The sequence below is a fragment of the Notamacropus eugenii genome, chromosome 1 (genome assembly GCF_028372415.1).
Source record: "Notamacropus eugenii isolate mMacEug1 chromosome 1, mMacEug1.pri_v2, whole genome shotgun sequence".
NCBI classification, from domain to species: domain Eukaryota; kingdom Metazoa; phylum Chordata; class Mammalia; order Diprotodontia; family Macropodidae; genus Notamacropus; species Notamacropus eugenii.
The window spans coordinates 212,741,825-212,760,590 of NC_092872.1; the positions used below are offsets into that span (position 1 = coordinate 212,741,825).

An 18,766-nucleotide genomic window follows, 5' to 3' on the forward strand; every position below is an offset into this window, starting at 1 on the left:
TATCTTCCATTTTTTTCATTCTTTTGGTTTTGTTTTGTGATTTCTTGGTTTCTCATAAAGTCATTAGCCTCCATCTGTTCCATTCTGTTTTTGAAGGAACTGTTTTCTTGAGTGAGCTTTTGAACCTCCTTTTCCATTTGGCTAATTCTGCTTTTGAAAGCATTCTTCTCCTCGTTGGCTTTTTGAACCTCTTTTGCCAATTGAGTTAGCCTATTTTTCAAGATGTTATTTTCTTCAGCATTTTTGGGGGTCTTTTCTTGCATCTCTCATTTCTCTTCCCAGTTTTTCCTCCACCTCTCTAACTTGATTTTCAAAATCCTTTTTGAGCTCTTCCATGGCCTGAACCCATGGAATATTTATTTTGGATGTTTGGGATACAGAAGCTTTGATTTCTTTGTCTTTCCCTGATGGTAAGCATTCTTCTTCCTCATCAGAAAGGATGGGAGGAGATATCTGTTCACCAAGAAAGTAACCTTCTATGGTCTTATTTTTTTTCCCCCTTTTCTGGGCATTTTCCCAGCCAGTTACTTGACTTCCTAGTGTCCTTTCCACACCCACCTTGCCTCTAGATCAGCCCAGCCAGCAATTGGGGTCTGAGATTCAAATGCTGCTTTCCAGCCTCAGGGCTTTTGGTGGAGTGCTAATCTCACACTGCTATTCAGTGTGAGATTAAGTTCAGGTGCTCAGGTGGGGCAGGGCTGCCTCACTGGGCTCAGTTCCCTCAGGGGGTTTATGTGGAGACCTTCAACAATGGATGGGAGCTCCTGCCTGCTTTGAGAGCCCCTGTGCGCTGCCACCTCTGCTGCTGCCTCCCGAGGGGGCCTGAGTTATGGGGACACCCCACTCCCCTCTTGGCAAGCCAAAAAGACTCTCACTGACCTTTGCTCCTGTGGGTAGAGGGACCTGCTTGGCCGCTGGAGATTCTGTCCCTGAAGCCTGCTTGGATCTGCTCCTCTCGGTGCCACGTGGCCAAGGCAGGGCTGGGCTTTGCTCTGGATCTGGTGCATGACGGACCTTTCGGGTTAGTTTTTCAGGTCTCTCTGGAACAGAAATCTCCTCCACTCTGTTGTTCTGTGGCTTCTGCTGCTCCAGAATTTGTTGGGAGTTCTTCTTTACAGGTATTTTATGGTCTGTAGGTTTGGAGCTAGCATATGTATATCTTTCTACTCCGCCATTTTGGCTCCTGAACACATATCTCAAGTTTCTTTCTTGCAAATGATATGTTTTATTCTTCTTTCTGGTATAATTCTGTCCTCTCTCATGGGTCAGTTTATCCCATTTTTGTGCACAGTTGTGATTGTTAATTGCATATTTTCTTCATTATATTCTGTTATACTTTTCCTCCTTTGCCCTAGTCCCGTCCTCTTTACAAAGAAGATTATAAAAGAAGAGAATGATTAACGCTAGTAATGTATAATAGAATCAGTCTGCTTCCATTCTGTTGTCCCTCCTCTCTTCCTTTAGACCAAACTCTTTTCATTGATTTTTTACTCCCCCTTAAAATATTCCCTTAGAAGCTGAAATTTAGGCTGTTTGTTACTATTTCTTCTCTGATTCCACTCTTTTTGATTGCTTGTTGAGTTTATTGTATCACTCACTTCCCCATACTCTGTGTGTTCAGTGCTCCTCTATTTGATTCAGATAAGAATTTAATTCATATGTTTCCTATTAGTCCCATTTCTTAACTCATCAATATACTTTCTTCTTTTTATGTGACCCAGTGATGAGAAATCATAAATTCCATTCCCCTTCTCCTTTCTTTTTCAGTTATATTTTTCCTTTTTCCTTCCCTTGTTTCTCTTAAAGCTATTAAAATGGAATAAGTGGGAGCAGATGTTTTTCTCATATTTCTTGATTAGGGCCAAGTTCAGTCAATAAATTTACACAATATTCAGTTACATTTTCTTTGATGTTGTTTCTTCCATTTAACATTGTTGTCATTTTCTTAGTTCACTTTACGTCAGTTCTTAGATGTCTTTCCATGCTTCTCTGAATTCACCATAGTCGTCGTTTGTTACAACATAGTAGTATTCCTTTCCCATGCCCTACAACTTGTTTGACCTTTCTCTAATTGATAGATATGTACTTGGTTTCTTGTTCTTTGGTTCTATAGAAAGTATAGTTATAAATATTTTGGTGTCTGGGGGCAGGGGGGCTTTTTTCACTAACCTGTTTGGGTTATAAAGTATGCCTAACAGTGGAATCTTTGGATCAAAGGATATGGATATTTAACCACTTTTTTTGCATGCTGTGTTTCCAAATTTCTTTCCAGAATTACTGGACCATTAAACAGCTTCATCAGTGTAATAGTATCCCTCTTTTTCCACAACCCCAGATTGGCAGTCTTAGTATAGACTTGAAGCCCAAATAAGTTAAAAGTATGATATGACAAATAAAACTAGACCTGAATCTGAAGCCAGTGTTCTTTTCCTGTACCTCTGTATTTAACTGTACTATGATCCAATCTACATTTCTTGTCTACAAGGATATTAGGAAAGACTTTGTTTACTACCTTGCTAAATCCATGTGTATACTTTGTCCACGACATCCCCCTACTCTACAAGTCTGGTCACCTTAGGCCAGGTCTTACTTTCTTTTTCTAAATATCCAGAAGGCAGTTTGTTATAGACATTTACTATAGGGAATATCAAAGTCTTCAGTCTACGTAGCCTTTTTAAAAATTGGGACACCATTGATCATCAACATAGCACCTTCATAGTTAAGTCCGTATCTCAGGTAACCATTTAGCAATCACATCTGCAAGTACTTTCAGGGCAGTAGGTTGTGTTCTGCTACAATCTGATCAGGTCATTTGAACAGGTTAATGGCTAGCAGGTAGTCTCTTTACTATCACCTCATTTATCTTCATCATTGCTGTTCTGTCCTTTTCAATCTGAAGACTGTTCCCCTTGATAGAGATGGTAAAAGGAAAGTAATTAGTAATTCTACTGCTTTTCTGTCACTCATCAAGCTACCAGCTACGTGAAGTGACTCTTAATCCAATGTAGATTTTTTTCTTAAGCCCTTTAGAAGATATGCAAATGTTTGTATTGGACTTAGTCTTTAGATATTCTGGTCCTTAGCCTTTCTGACTTAAAAATCGTAATGTGCTTACTTACATTTAGGTACTTTCTTTACAACAGATTTGTGAGATGGATGTTAGCATTATCTCCATTTTATAGAAGAGAAAGTCATCATAGCAGAGCAAATAGAGAGGTGGCCTCAGAATCAAGAAACCCTGAGTTCAAATCCATCCTGCCTCTGATACGTACTGTTTCTGTGATGCTAGACAAGTCACTTAACCTCTGAGGGTCCCAGGTCACTCTCTAATACATTGTTAGAACTTAGGGGAAGGTAGGTGGTACAGTGGTCCTGGGGTCAGGAAGACCTGAGTTCAAATCCAGCCTCAGACACTTCCTAGCTGTGTTGCCCTGGTCTAGTTGCTTCAGCTCTGTTTGCCTCAGTTTTCTCAGCTATAAAACTTACCTCCCATAATGGTTGTGCAGATCAAATGAAATAGTAATTCTAAAGCACTTAACATAATGTCACGTAGTAATCCCCAATATAAATGTTAGCTCTTCTTACCATAAGTTGTAGAAAAAGATGGAGGCCTGCATTCTTCGAGGTACTTTTCTTATTTGGGAGTTCCCACAGGGTGCAGTCCATGCTTTCTCTCCCTTTATAGACAAGGAAACCAAATTATAATATAAATTAATTCAATGTGGCCACATAGTGTATGGTATTTGGACCCAGATTTTCTGTTTGTTTCTGTTGTACCACGCTGACTTCTTACTATTCTTTCTTTAAAAAAACTTGGATTTTTATTGATGTCCTTTGTTTCCATTTTTATGATTTTGTGGTGGTTCTTTCCATTTACATTACTGTAGTCATTGTGTGTATGGTTCTCCTGACTGCTGACTCTACTTCACATCATTTCATAGAAGTCTTTACAGCGTTTCTGTGTTTTCTTGCCTTGGTGGTGAAGCTACAAAGTAACGCCCATTCTGGAAGGCAGTTTGGAATTTTGGCCATAAAACAACTGAAATGGGTACACTCTTCATTGAGAGAAATGCTCCATATATGCCAAAATGTTTGCAGCAGCACGTTTTGTTGTATCACAGACCTTAAAATAAACTAGATGCTTATGGACTGCAGAATAGCTAAACAAAGGTTATAGGAATGTGAAGTAACACTACTGTGTTTCCCTGTTGTGTTTGTAGGCCTTTGGCACAGGTTCTGTGCCGGATTTTTGTAAGTTAATAAAAATCTGAGTTCATCAAAGAGCTTCTGGAGTTGCCTCTGTTGTTCTCTGTAAATGTCTCTTCCTTCTCTTTATCATGGGAGTAACGCATTCCTCTGCATCCTTAGTTCCTCTTGAACTGACTTCATTTTATAGTGTCAAGCTATAGGATCACAGGGATCTTTTTCCTCTGAATTTTTTGAAATTTGTTTTCCCTAATCTAGGAAAAATCTTAGTCTAATATTAAATCTGAATCTAACTTTAGAACTCGTACTACGTTCTCTTCTCTTGGCTGTCATAAACTCTAAGATAACATAATCATTTTCTAGGGAGAGCACTGGTGGTATCATTTCTTTGAGGTCAGCTCTTGCTATAATAAGTCTTTTGCCAGATTTATCTTTTTTGAAGTTTTTGAGAATTATTAAGATTGTACTAAAAAATGAATATTTATGTAAAATAATGAATTTACTCTCTCTTTATATTTTAGTGCCCATGATAATGATGTAAAAGAAGCAAACAAACAAAAAGGACAACCTGTCCCCCAGCAAGGCCAGCTGAGTGTGTTTCATCCTACATCTCAAACTACACGACCAGTCCACATTCAGCAGCCTCAGTATCTCCATCAAGCACATCAGACCTCCCTGCAGTATCGTCATCCAGTGTCAGAGCAACAGAACTGTCCACAGATAGTATCTACCAGCACTCACACCTCAACCTACACATTACAGACTTGTCCTGCTGGCTTACAAACCAGCGTTCAGGGCCTTGGGCACATGCAGACTGGTGTTGGTATGTCCCTGGCAATACCAGTAGAGGTTAAGCCATGTCTTAGTGTTTCTTACAACAGGAGTTATCAAATAAATGAACATTATCCTTGCATCACTCCTTGCTTTGAGAGGTGATGATTTGTCACAGTAAGCATTGATTCAGACTTTGCTCTCACATAACTTCTAAGAATATAGATTAAAAGGAAAGAGCTCTATTCAGAAGGAAAGCAGAGCTTGAATGCTAACAAGATTTCAAACACTGAACCCACTAAAATTGAATTTAAAATATCCTTTTCATTGCATCATGTACACATGGGAAAACTGAACTAATAATTATGTATGTTTCAAATCTGTTGCATGTTATTTCCACAAGACTCTGTATAGCAAAAATGTCCAAACCCCAGGTGAAGGTCCAGTTATTTCAAGTATTATTCATTACCAAAAAGAAAGAAAAATAATTTGGACAGTTCCTACTTCATTGTGATGGGGTTTGCCTTATGAGAAACTTCATGCTGACATTTGTCTCAAGGAAAACCACTTTTCTGTGGACTTGCCAAACAGTTTTTGTATGAAGGAAATTTGCAGTATTACTTTTTGAAGAGGTCATTTTTGTATGTTCTAATGTTTTTGAATAATATACTTGATTTATAGATTAACTTTGACTACGTTCAAATTCACTGAGTGCTGTGCTGCAGTATCAGTCTGTGCTGTAGAATAATACTAAATTGACTAGTAGAAATTACCGTACGTAACTTCCTCTTACAAACAGGATTATTGGATATACAGATTAAGGGCAAAATTTATCTCAGTTTACAAAATCATGGTTTTTAATATACATACATGTTTGCCTGAAATGTCATTTGCCTGAAATGTAAGTTTAAACACAAACTCAGGGAATTTGCACTATTTGGAAACACTTAATGTAATGCAGCATGCTTTTGAGACATTGAGAGTATTGACAACCAGGGGAATTTATAAATGTTTATAAATTGTAATTAGGCCAAAATACTTCCATGTGCTTTCAAATGAGAATATAGAATCCAAGCACAGGCCCTATAAAGTGGTTGTACCTGTGGTTCATTTTATATCCATGTGTAGGTTTTGTATTTCTTATTGCAATCCGTGACCTATCCCCATTTTGATAGTTCAATTTTCTTTTGTTTTTTTTTTAAAAGGTAGCACAGTTATAAAATGAGGAGCCTAAAAAAAAAAAAAAGCATTTGTAAGGAAAGGTTCTCAGGTTGTGCCAGGATGGCACTTTGTTTCACAAGAGTTAGAGATTTATAACTAACTTTTGGGTCCAACAAATAAATGTTATTTAAAGGCGCGTATACAAAATTGCTTTAATGGCAGCTGGTTTGTACAATACCAGAACTGACTTATTCTCTGAAATTCCACTGCCTTTTTAAATCAGTGGATGCAACAGTAATCATGACCACAAGAGCAATTTTGAGGATGAGGAGTGTTTGGGATGGGGGAAGTAGTAAGTTAAAAGGGGGAAAATAAATATATTGCAATAACTATGCGGTTAGCTATATATTGTGTTCTTTGTGAGAGGAGAGGGGGGTGTGGTGAAGGGAGTCTTCCTGGCGTAAAAAGGAGTAAGTTCTTTAAAGAAATTTGTCTTAAGTAGCACTTCAGGAGAAAGGAATTCACATGGCTGATATTTGACTGACATCTTATGTGCTAAAGTCAAATGTCAACATTATTTCCAAGATATGGGTATGCAGCAGGAGTCAAAGTAGTTGTGATATCCCTCTTGATAGAGAAGGGACTCAGCATAGGAAGGGAAACTCTCCCAGGAAAACTTCAATACTTGATGCTGGTGGTAGTTCCACATATGTGAATTATAGTGTTTATGGGACCATTTCCTTTTTTCTTAAAAGAATAAATTGTGCTTAACATGCTTTAGTCCTCCAACAGTACTTAAGTCTGGTAGCGGTTAACACCAAGGTAAGGCTTTTAAAACACTCAGCATGGAAGTCTTGCTTTCTTAAAGTGCCATTTTAAAACAGCTTTCCCCCACAACATTGCTTATCTGTATTTCCTTATTTGTAAGTTTCTTGCCTTGAGAAAACTTGAATTACTTGGGGGAAGTTGATGCAAAAGGAAACTTTCTGTTATATTCACATTTCACAGTACTGCCACCTTGAGTCAAGCTTTCAGTATTTTAACTACCTCGATATGTGATGAATGTAAAGTTTTGGGACTGAGATCCCGACTTGAAACAACAGCTGGTGCCTATGGTAACTTAATGTCTCGTCAAATGCTTTTATTGGTTTAAATGTCATTCTTGTTGCAGAAGAGTACTTTTTTAAAAAACAGTAATTTTCAGTCTGTGTTCAAACAGCCAATTAACAATGGATTGATTTTAGGGAAGGGATTAAATAATTGGTTATTATTGCTGCATACCCCTTTTTATTTGGCTATTTTAAAGCTTCAGGTTTCAGTTTAAAAGCAATTCATTATTGCTATATGTGGTTTTGTTTTTTGTTTTGTTTAACTTATTGCCTAGTCTGAGTTTCTCTGAGTACAAGACCATCAAAAACATGTACTGTGAAAAGATTAATTTTATATAAGAGGGCTTTACCAAAGTCCAATGAATACACTACTAAAGGTCAGACTGCAAACCAAAATGTATGTGTTATGGCATTAATTCCAAATAGTGCTTATAATGCAAAAGTCCACAACAATGGAATCTAGATGAGTGCTATGCACTTGGAATTTTAAAATAAAACTAGTTTTGAGTACTATGGCTTTGGTATTCGTTTAAATATGAGCTCTTGATATTTGTCATTTCTTTTAACCATGTTCAACTGTAAGTCAGACTTCTTAGTTATATTCACAGATAATAAAAAGAAATCCCAGAAATGGTATTACCTTGCAGTAATTATGCACATTTGTCTTAGTCATTTCAGTTCGTTAAGCTTGTTACAGTCTAATCTTATGTTCATTGCTTAGATACAGAGGACAACGAATGCATGTCTAATAATAGTGTGATTGTGAACTCTGCTTTCCAAAAGTGAAGAGAAAGCAAGTAGGGAATCAAAAAACAAAAGACCAAGGACAGGAGAGGGAACCAAGGGGGATTGGAGGTGGGGGTGGGAGTCAGGGATGGGGAGTAGGAATGATTCAAAAAGGGAGCAGGAGGAAGAAAGAATGGGGCAAATTAACATGAGACTATGTCACTGACACTTAGCATTTCTCAGTCTTCTTTGGTGTCTCAATTTCACTTCTGTCTCTCAAACTCATATACGAGATGCAACAAGTATCTGACTTCCTCCCTGTTGCTATTTCCTTCACCTGTGGAGATCTAATCCCATTACACCTTGGATGGTTTTGGGGAGCTTCTAGGGCTGAAGAATAAATTGCCCTGTGACTGATTTGGTGATAGACCTCCAAATTTAGTAAGGCTGGTCCTTAAAAGACAGTCCTGGTCTTAACACTGGGTTAGACTTGGCCTTTCCAGCCTATGGAATCAGACTCAATGTATATTTAAGCTTTTAAGAACCCAGGGTCACCTCCTCACTGTGATATGGTATCACAGGAGGATCTTCATGGAGTTTACTAGCTTGGCAAAGGCAGTTGTTTTGTTGATTTGTTTTTGGTGTTTTTTTACCCAAATGAAAATTTGGTTTCTGTCGTGTGCAAGTTAGTTTTTTTCAAGAGGAATTTCAGTTTTAAAATGTTAATAGTCAGTGATATTCCTAACCTTGCCTGGTTATTTTAAGTGTAGTATTTTTACAATGAGTAGGTATTTATTAAATGCCTTATGTGATGTAATAGGATAGTTATCAAAGGGTAGGTATATTTTGGCAGCCATGAGACTTGGCTAGATGTGCCACACGTGCAAGTCTCCCATGAACTGTATGGAACTTACACTTGTAAATGAAATGATTTCATTTTCTGTGGTATGCTGCATTTCCTCATGGCAAAGAGTAATACTATATATACCCTGAGCAAAAAGTGTGAGAGCCATGCTGGTGGGAGTCTTATGTCCCTAAAATTTCATCCTCTAAGAAATAGAAATTATGGAGGGGGAAAAATATCACAAAAAGCATACCTGACCCCACATAAGGCTTCTTGATCAAGAGTCCTGAGTGCAACATGATGCAAAAGTGGATCATTCAAGGAGGTATTTTTCAAACAAACTAAATTTTTAGCCCAAAGATGAATATGAGAAAAATGAATGTCCCTGCTAACAGAAAAATTGCCATTTAACTACATCACCTGTCAGCAGGGTGTTTTGGGGCAGATGAATGTGACTAGTATAGCAATGGGACACCCACCAAGTTTTGGGAAGTGTTGTTTCCTTATGGGTTAGCTTTTGGTTTTTTGGGGTTTTTTTTTTGCCTTTGGTGACTAAAGCCACATCAATAGCTTGAGCCTTAATCTTGAATACAAAATTGAATTTTCCACAAGAATTAGAAGAAATGAGAGACATCAAGAAAAAATAATGGAAAAAATAGATGAAAATGTGAATTTCTCTTTGGAAAAACTGACCTGGAAAATAAATTGAGGAGAGATGATTTAAGAATTATCGGACTCCCTATAAGCCATGATCAAGAAAGAGCCTACAGATCATAGTTCAAGAAATTACAACAGAAAACTTCCTCAATATTTGAGAACCAGGTGGTAAAATAAAAATTGAAAGAAATCCCCAAATGAAAACCCCCCCAGGAATATTATAGTCAAATTCCAGAGCTCCCAGGTCAAAAAGGAAAATACTTCAAGGACCAGAAAGAAACCATTCAAATACCATGGAGCCAAAGTCAGGATTACATAAGATTTAGCAGCTATCATGTTAAAGGAGCATTAAGCTTGGAATATGATATTCTGAAAGGCAAAAGAGGTAGGATTACAACCAAAAATACCAACCTAGCAAAACTGAGTATAATTCATGTTGGGGGGCAGTGGCTGGGTTGGTGGGGTGGGCATTTAGTGAAGTAGAGGATTTTAAAGCATTCCTGATGAAAAGACCAGAGCTGAACAAAAAAATCTGACTTTCAAATACAAGACTGAGAAGAAACATAAAAAGATAAAATGAAGTAGAAATCATAGAAGATTCAATAAGGTTAAACTATTTACTTCCTACAGAGGAAGATGATACATATATCTTCTAAAAACTCATTATTAGGGCAGTTAGAGTGCATAGACAAAGGACATGGGTATGAACAGGTTATGTTGGGAGGATCTCTAAAAAGATGGAAGGGTGAGAAATAGCGTTCTGGGAGATGGGGGAAAGGAGAGGAAAATGGGGAAATTATCTCTCATAAAAGAGGTGCATAAAGAAGATCTTTTACAGTGGAGAGAAAAATGGAGGAGAGGAGAGTAAACAACACTTGAACCTTACTATCATCTGAACTGGTTCAAAGAGACTATACACATTTGGTTGAGTATAGAAGCTCTCTTATCCAACAGGAAGTAGGAGGGGAAGGGAATAAGAGAATAGGTGGGGTGGATGGAAAAAGGGGGAGGGAAAATTAAGGGAGGCAATGGTTAGAAGCAAAACAGACTTGAAGAGGGAGAGGGTAAAAAAAGATAAACAGAAAAAAATAATTTGGAGGGAAATATATAGTCATAACTGAATGTGAATGGGATAAATTCACTCATAAAATGGAAGTGGATAGCAGAATAGATTAGAAACCAGAATCCAATAATATGTAGTTTATGAGAAACATTACTGAAAAAGAAGAGTTAAAATAAGAGGCTAGTGCAAAATCTATTTTGCTTTACCTGAAGTAACCAGGAGTAGGAATCATAATCTCAAAGCAAAAGCAAAATAACCCTAATTAAGAGGTAATCAAGGAAACTATATTTTGCTAAAAGGTACCATAGACGATGAAGCACTATCAATACTAATCACATGCACCAAATGGTATAGGGTCCAAAAGGTATGCACATTTTTGTAGCCCTTTGGGCACAGTTCCAAATTGCTCTCCAGAATGGTTGGATCAGCTCACAGCTCCACCAAAAATGTATTAGTGTTCCAACTCTCCCACATCTTGTCCAACATTTATCATCTTCCTGTTTTGTCATGTTAGCCAATCTGACAGGTGTGATGTGGTTTCTCAAGAGTTGTTTTGATTTACATCTTTATAATCAATAGTTATTTAGAGCATTTTTTAATATGACTATAGATAACTTTAATTTCTTCCTCTGAAAATTGCCCGTTTATATCCTTTGACCACTTGTCTTTTGAGGAATGACTTGTATTCCGGTAAATCTGACTCTGTTCTCTATATATTTTAGAAATGAGGCCTTTATCACAGATACTAATTGCAAAAATTCTTTCCCAGTTTTCTGCTTCCCTTCTAATCTTGGTTGCATTGGGTTTGTGCAAAAATTTTTAAATTTCGTGTTATCAAAATTATCCATTTTGCACTTCACACTGTTCTCTATCTCTTGTTTGGTCATAAATTTCTCCATTCTCCATAAATCTGACAAGGAAGTTAAGTTTTAAAAATAGGATTGGGGGTGGGAGGTGAATTGGTTCAGGGATGTTTATTTAATTTTTTCAATTAACACATTTTCTCTCCCTCTCCACCCATTTTTTTTTAAAGTAAAAAACTTATAACAAATGCAGTCTAGCAGAATTAATTTCTCTACATTCCTCTAATTTTTTCTCCAATACTGTCCATATTCCTTGTGAAAACTTTTTTCTTCACACACATATATTTTAGCAGTCTATATTAAAACAGTTCTTTTTCTACAGTGGTAATATCCCACACCCTTTGACAATTAATACAGATTTATTCCTTTACCCAGAAAAACTCTCTATATCCTTTTTTTTTTTTAATCCTTAACTGTTCCTTAAGAAAGGGACTTTAACAAGACAGTTGATCTTACTCTAGGTTCCAGCCTTTAAAAAAAAAAATAGGATCATGTCATATTTTGCATTTATCCTTAGTAAATGGTCCTCATTCTTCCTTCTCTCATATATTCCCACATACTTTTAAATCTGAGGTCTGCTGAGAGCACCCCATACAACCACACGATGATTTTTTTAGGCACTTTGCCTTTTAATCATCAGAATGTTTTTGAGATAGCATTTTTACCTGTTAGCTTTTAAGACCCTCTCATTCATTTTTTGAACCAACTAATGTTTTAAGTCTCAAGTACCTACAGTACCTCTGAAATTTCTACAATGTCAATTTTCTAAAATTTAGGGGACCCATCTGATTATCCCCAGAATTCCCCACTTCATCTATTCAGAAATTTTTCATAACAATTGTCATTTCCCCCTATTATTCCAGTCATTTCTATTTCTCTAGTTCCTCCTATTAACATCTTATTCAGAACAGTAGTTACCTTCATTGCTTCCTCTTCTTCATGAAAGATGAAATTATGGGGCAAAGCAAAAATTTGTTACTCTTGTTTTTGTTCCAAATCCTATAAATCCTCTAACATAACTATCCTTCTTTCATGCCAGTTTTGTGATCTATCAGGAACTCATCTGTTTGCTCATTCTAGTGAGCTCTCTCTCATTCTCCCCTCCTCCCCCCACTCTCTCTCTCTCTTCCCCTTCCTTCCCCCTCCTCCTCCCATCTTCAGTTGCTCATTATTATGCAAGTTAGACTTCAATCCAGAGAGCTTTCTATTAGATAAATAAGCATTTATTAAATATATACTATGTGCCAGGCACATACAAATATTATCTCATTTGATCCTTATGACAACCCTGAGAGGTAGGTGCTGTTTTTAGGTCAGTCTCCATTTTACAGATGAAGCAACATGACTTACCCGAAGTCACACAATTGCTAAGTGCTTAAGGCATTTGAATGCATCTTCCTTACTTCAGGAAGTCCAGGCCTCTATCTACTGAACCACCTAACTGCCTGTAGGAAACTTTTCTAGTCTTACAGAAGTCCTTTATGACTGAAAACTTATAACAATCAAATGCTTGCTGCCTTTTTTTTTTTTTGATGTGGAAACATTATACTACTGGGTTGACTATTAGGAGAGTATTGACATAATACTTGTTTACAAAAAGGAGGAAGGGGGGGCGGAGCCAAGATGGCGGAGTAGAAAGACGCACATACACATAGCTCTGAACCCACAACCCATAGAACATCTGTAAAAAGGAACTCACGGCGAATTCTGGAGCAACAGAGGCCATAGAACAGTGGAGCAAAGGAGATTTCTGTTCCAGAGGGACCTGCAAACCTCTTGCAAAAGGTCCTTCGCGCTGCGGACTGGGCGCCGCGGACTGGGAGCCCAGCACAGCCCTGCCACGGCCGTGGCACCGAGAGCAGATCCGAGCAGGCTTCTGAGACAGAATCTTCAGCGGCCGCACGGGTCCCTCCACCCACAGGTGACGGGGGTCAGTGAGAGGGTCTCTTTGGCGGGTCGAGAGGGGAGTGAGGTGCCCCCATAACTCAGGCCCCCTCAGGAGGCAGCAGCTGAGGCAGCAGCAGACCAGGGCTCCCCAAGCAGGCAGGAGCCTGGATCCATTGTTGAAGGTCTCTGCATAAACCCCCTGAGGGAACTGAGCCCTGCCCTGACCTGACCTGAGCACCTGAACTTAATCTCACACTGAATAGCAGCCCTGCCCCTGCCCAAAGCCCTGAGGCTGGGAAGCAGCATTTGAATCTCAGACCCCAAGCACTGGCTGGGAGGATCAGGAGGTGAGGTGGGTGTGAGGAGAATATTCAGAGGTCAAGTCACTGGCTGGGAAAATGCCCAGAAAAGGGAAAAGAAATAAGACTATAGAAGGTTACTTTCTTGGTGAACAGGCATTTCCTCCCTTCATTTCTGATGAGGAAGAACAATGCTCACCATCAGGCAAAGACAAAGAAGTCAAGGCTTCTGTATCCCAGTCCACCCAGTGGGCTCAGGCCATGGAAGAGCTCAAAAAGAATTTTGAAAATCAAGTTAGAGAGGTGGAGGAAAAGCTGGGAAGAGAAATGAGAGACATGTAGTCAAAGCATGAACAGCAGGTCAGCACCCTGCTAAAGGAGACCCCAAAAAATGCTGAAGAAAATAACACCTTGAAAAATAGGCTAACTCAATTGGCAAAAGAGGTTCAAAAAGCCAATGAGGAGAAGAATGCTTTCAAAAGCAGAATTAGCCAAATGGAAAAGGAGATTCAAAAGCTCATTGAAGAAAATAGTTCTTTCAAAATTAGAATGGAACAGATGGAGGCTAATGACTTTATGAGAAACCAAGAAATCACAAAATAAAACCAAAAGAATGAAAAAATGGAAGATCATGTGAAATATCTCACTGGAAAAACAAATGACCTGGAAAATAGATCCAGGAGAGACAATTTAAAAATTATGGGCCTACCTGAAAGCCATGATCAAAAAAAGAGCCTAGACATCATCTTTCATGAAATTATCAAGGAAAACTGCCCTGAGATTCTAGAACCAGCGGGCAAAATAAATATTCAAGGAATCCACAGAACACCGCCTGAGAGAGATCCAAAAAGAGAAACTCCTAGGAACACTGTGGCCAAATTCCAGAGTTCCCAATACCCATATGCTTTCCACTAATACATGAATCCAACCAGTTATCACCTTTCACCGCATAATTGTCACAGATTTTATGCCAAATTTCTTTGCAAAAAAAGTGGAATGTGACCATTATGTGGTCAAATTTTGCTGGTATTACCTAAAATCATTTATTACTAAACCATCTTTGGTGCAAGATTAGGATACACAGAATTCTCATGAATATATGTTAAAATTGAATATTTGACAATGAGCGTGTACTGAGAATTGTAGGCTCATAGCTCACAATGCAAGAGAGAAAAATGCGTATCCATATGCCACTGGTGAATCCGTTGTTACTCGGTTTACCATTTAAGTAGTGTGACAAACAGAATTATATAATGTGATGATTACACAGTGAAAGGTTATAAACTAATTTTTGGACTGAAAACACGGGGTGCAATCATTATGTGGTGGTGATTATATAATGAAATATAGACATATATATGGAAAGAAACTACATTATAATGATTTGAGAAATGCTGCTCTGGAAACTAGGTCATCATTCAAAGGACTAGAAGTACCCAGTTATAATCCTAACTGATAACCAAAATTTACTTTATTTCACAGAGGCCCAGATTTTATTTGGACATTTATGCTTGGTGCCTTTTTTTTCTCCAGGTGATCTGTCTCTGCAATGAGACACAATTTAACCATTGTACTGCCTCAAAGTTGGAAATTTGAGAAAGAGTAATCTCAGATGAAGTCTTTATTTCTCCCACACTCTCAAAATATGGTCCAAAACCCTTGGAGGTCCCCTGAAATCAAAACAATTTTCATAATAATACCAAGATTCCAATAAGATTGTCAGAGATGCAGCCTTAATACCAGCATTCCCTTAGATCAAAGTCAGTTTTGAAACTTGTAAGACACTGAACACTTAGCAAAAGAGAATTTGCTTTACCTGAACACATCAAATACATGCAACAAGAATAAGGTGGCACAGTTCAATTTTGTTATGCTTGACCTCTCTTGGCTTCTCACAGAAACATATCTGATCAGTAAGACAACAGAGTATGATGACTTACATGGGCTTTAACACCCACCAAATTTGAGATACCTAGACTCTGTACGTCTGAGATTTTTTATGTCACTTGATGACCAGGAAGCAGTACCAGGGAAGTCAAGTCCCAGGGATAGCATTATCCTGGGCCTACTCCATGTTGGCTTAGGGTGCAGAGTAGAGGAAGGTAGCATGGGGAAGGAAGCTGTGTCAGAGAAATGCAGGTTTTATCACAACAGAAAGTCTTGATAGGTATAACTTACATTAAAAAAACCTCTTAAGGGTCCCCTCTAATTTTTAAGAGTGTAAAGTAGGCTCAAGACCAAAAGTTTGAGAGCCATTTCCCCAGAGTATATATAATGATGGTTCATAAACGGGGTGGCTATAACTGACTCTTCCCAAGGGAAGGTCATAATGCTACAAAACTGTCAGGAAGAGATCCTAGATCAAGCTCTGTTAGCCAGCTATCCAGGCAAAGGGATGAGCAAGAATTTAAATCCTCAGCATTATTGGCAGTTTACCTGAACAAAGGACTTGCATCACTATATGCTAGCACATTAGGGGACTCATAGGGCCTGCTGAAGGTATTGGTAGCCCCAACAAAGCCATGGTACCATAGAGTAAGATTTAATATTAGAATTCATCTGCCACCTTTGCAAGGTGCACATCCCTGTGGCAGTGGGTCACTTTTGGAGCATGTGCTCTTTGATTACATATCCTCATCTGCTCTATCGATAGTAGCATTTTTCTAAAGTTGTCTACCTATATCTGTTTCACATATAAATGTTCTCTGATGAGGACCACAGGTTCTAGGCAAGCTTCAGAGAGCATTTCAGAAAGGATTAGAGGTTTCCTTACTACTCACTATAACCTAGTGTCCAATGGCTGATGGGGGCTACTGGAATGCAAACCAAGGCATTGAACATTTTTTATCTTGCTATACTGCCCACCTATAAAGAGTGGAGTTCTTCCAATGACAGAATTTGTTGTTAAAAAAAATGCTGTTCACTCTGTCCTTGGAAGCTTACCTTTTCAAGTATTCTATTTTCTCTTATGTATTTTCTTGGGGAAGATACCAGACAGTCAATATCAATATTGATGAATAGGCAACAGTTCCTACAGAAGGGAATCTATATCATACAACCGACACTGAGGTAGTCATGGGAACAAGGTTTCATTATTAGAATAGGGAAGCTGGGTAACATATAGCCCTAATCCACAGATTCTTCTGAATTTCATGTAATAAATATTTGCACACATTTGCCACAAATGGACTACTGAACCCTATGAGGTATGAGTTAGAATAAGCCTGGTAGATTCATCCAGTCTTCCATGTCTCATATCTCAAACCATTATATTCTCCCAATTTGCCATAGCAACATTAATACTGTCCTATTGCTGGGTGATGAATGCCTCAAAAAGTATGAGGATTAGATTTTTTTAATTAATGGCAAAAACAGGCAATGATATTACCTGCTTGGAAAGGCTATAGCTCAAACAATGACACATGGAAATTAGTTGAAAATGTCTTTTTATGATTAGAAAGTTTTGTTAAAGGAATATCTTTTCTGAGGTGAGAAGAGAAGAGAAAGGGAGGAGAAACCATAGGGAAGGGAGTAGCAGGATGGGATTAGGTGAATTATATATCAATAGGTGATAACTACTAACTATATGTAAGGACAGCTAGGTATTTCAGAAGGAAATTGGTTATAGATTATAGGTTATAGATTATTAGGCTAGTCTATTGTCTTTAAATGGATTTGACCACATGTAGAGCAAGTATCAGATCCAGATAAGCTTCTGGATTTCAGGAAGGACATAGTTACATAGTCTAATATCCTGGGAGAGTTTCCCTTATGTTTTTTTCCTGTATGTTTCTCTGGAATAAAAACTAGCAGGAGAGAAAATACTACAAGCGGCTAGAAAGAAACAATTTGAATACTGTGGAAATACAATCAGGATAACACAGGATCTGGCAGCTTCAACATTAAGGGATCGAAGGGCTTGGAGTGGGATATTTTGGAAGTCAAAGGAACTGGGACTGAAGCCATAAATCACCTACCCAGCAAATCTGAATATAATACTTCAAGGAAAAAAATGGTCATTCAGTGATATAGTTGAATTTCAAGATTTCATGTTGAGGAAAAGACCAGATCTGTATTTAAAAATTTGAATTCCCAAGACCAGAATCAAGAGAAGCATGAAAAGGTAAACAGAAAAGAAAAATCATAAAAGACTCTCTAAAGCTGAACTGTTTGCATTACTCCATGGAAAGAAAATATTTTTAACGCTTGAATCTTTTCTCAGTATTTGGGTAGTTGGAGAGATTGTACATACACACACACACACACACACACACATACACATAGATAGAGAGTACGGGGTGTGTTATATCAGAAGAGATGATATCTACACACATACACACACATACACATAGAGAGTACGGGGTGTGTTATATCAGAAGAGATGATATCTACACACACACACACACACACACACACACACACACACACACACACACACACACATAAAATAAAAATTAAGGGGTGGAGGAAAATTCCAGGAAGAGAAAAGGGAGTAATGGAATGGGGCAGGCTATAACTCATAAAAGAGATAAGAAAAATCTTATTCAGTGGAGGAGATAAGGGAGAAGAGGAGAGGGGGAAAAATAAAGATACTCTTCCCACATGTAGCTGAAGGAGGGAATAACATGCTCACTAAATTTGATATGAAAATGTATATACACCACAGGAAAGTAGGAGAGGAGGCGACAAGTGGAGGGAGGGGAATGTTAGAAGGGAGGACAAATGGGAGAAGGGAGTCACTAAAAATAAACACTTTCTAGAAGGACAAGGTCAATTGTAGGGGGGAAAAATAAGGGGGGATAGGGTAGGTCAGAAGGCAATATAATTAGTAATTACACAACATGATTACTATGGAAGTCTTTTGCAAAACAGCACATATTTAGTCTATATTGAATTGCTTTCCTTCTCAGTGGGGCTGGGAAGGGAGGGAAGGAGAGAAGATGGAATTCAAAGTATTAGAAATGAATATTGAGAATTTTTATTGCATATAATCGGGAAATAAGAACTACAGGGATAGGGGTATGGAAATTTATCTTGCCCTGCAAGAAAAGAGAGAAGATGGGGATAGGAGAGAGGTGGGGTGCGATGGAGGGGAGGGTACATTGAGGGAAGGAGTAATCAGAATGCAAGATATTAGGAAGCAGGAGGAGGGGAGTGATGGGGGAAAAATTGGACATGTT

The 18,766-nt window shown here is 38.2% G+C and overlaps 1 protein-coding gene across 2 annotated transcripts in view; it reads left to right on the forward strand.

Moving 5' to 3' along the window:
* The window catches only part of CCNJ (cyclin J), a 29,398-nt gene extending 21,501 nt beyond the window's left edge, over positions 1 to 7,897 (forward strand). For both annotated transcript variants that reach the window (XM_072626375.1, XM_072626369.1), the window contains exon 6: positions 4,728 to 7,897. In XM_072626375.1, the coding sequence (XP_072482476.1) occupies positions 4,728 to 5,142 (415 nt within the window). In that variant the 3' untranslated portion in view covers positions 5,143 to 7,897. The remainder of the gene's footprint in view (positions 1 to 4,727) is intronic.
* The last annotated feature ends 10,869 nt before the right edge of the window (positions 7,898 to 18,766 follow it).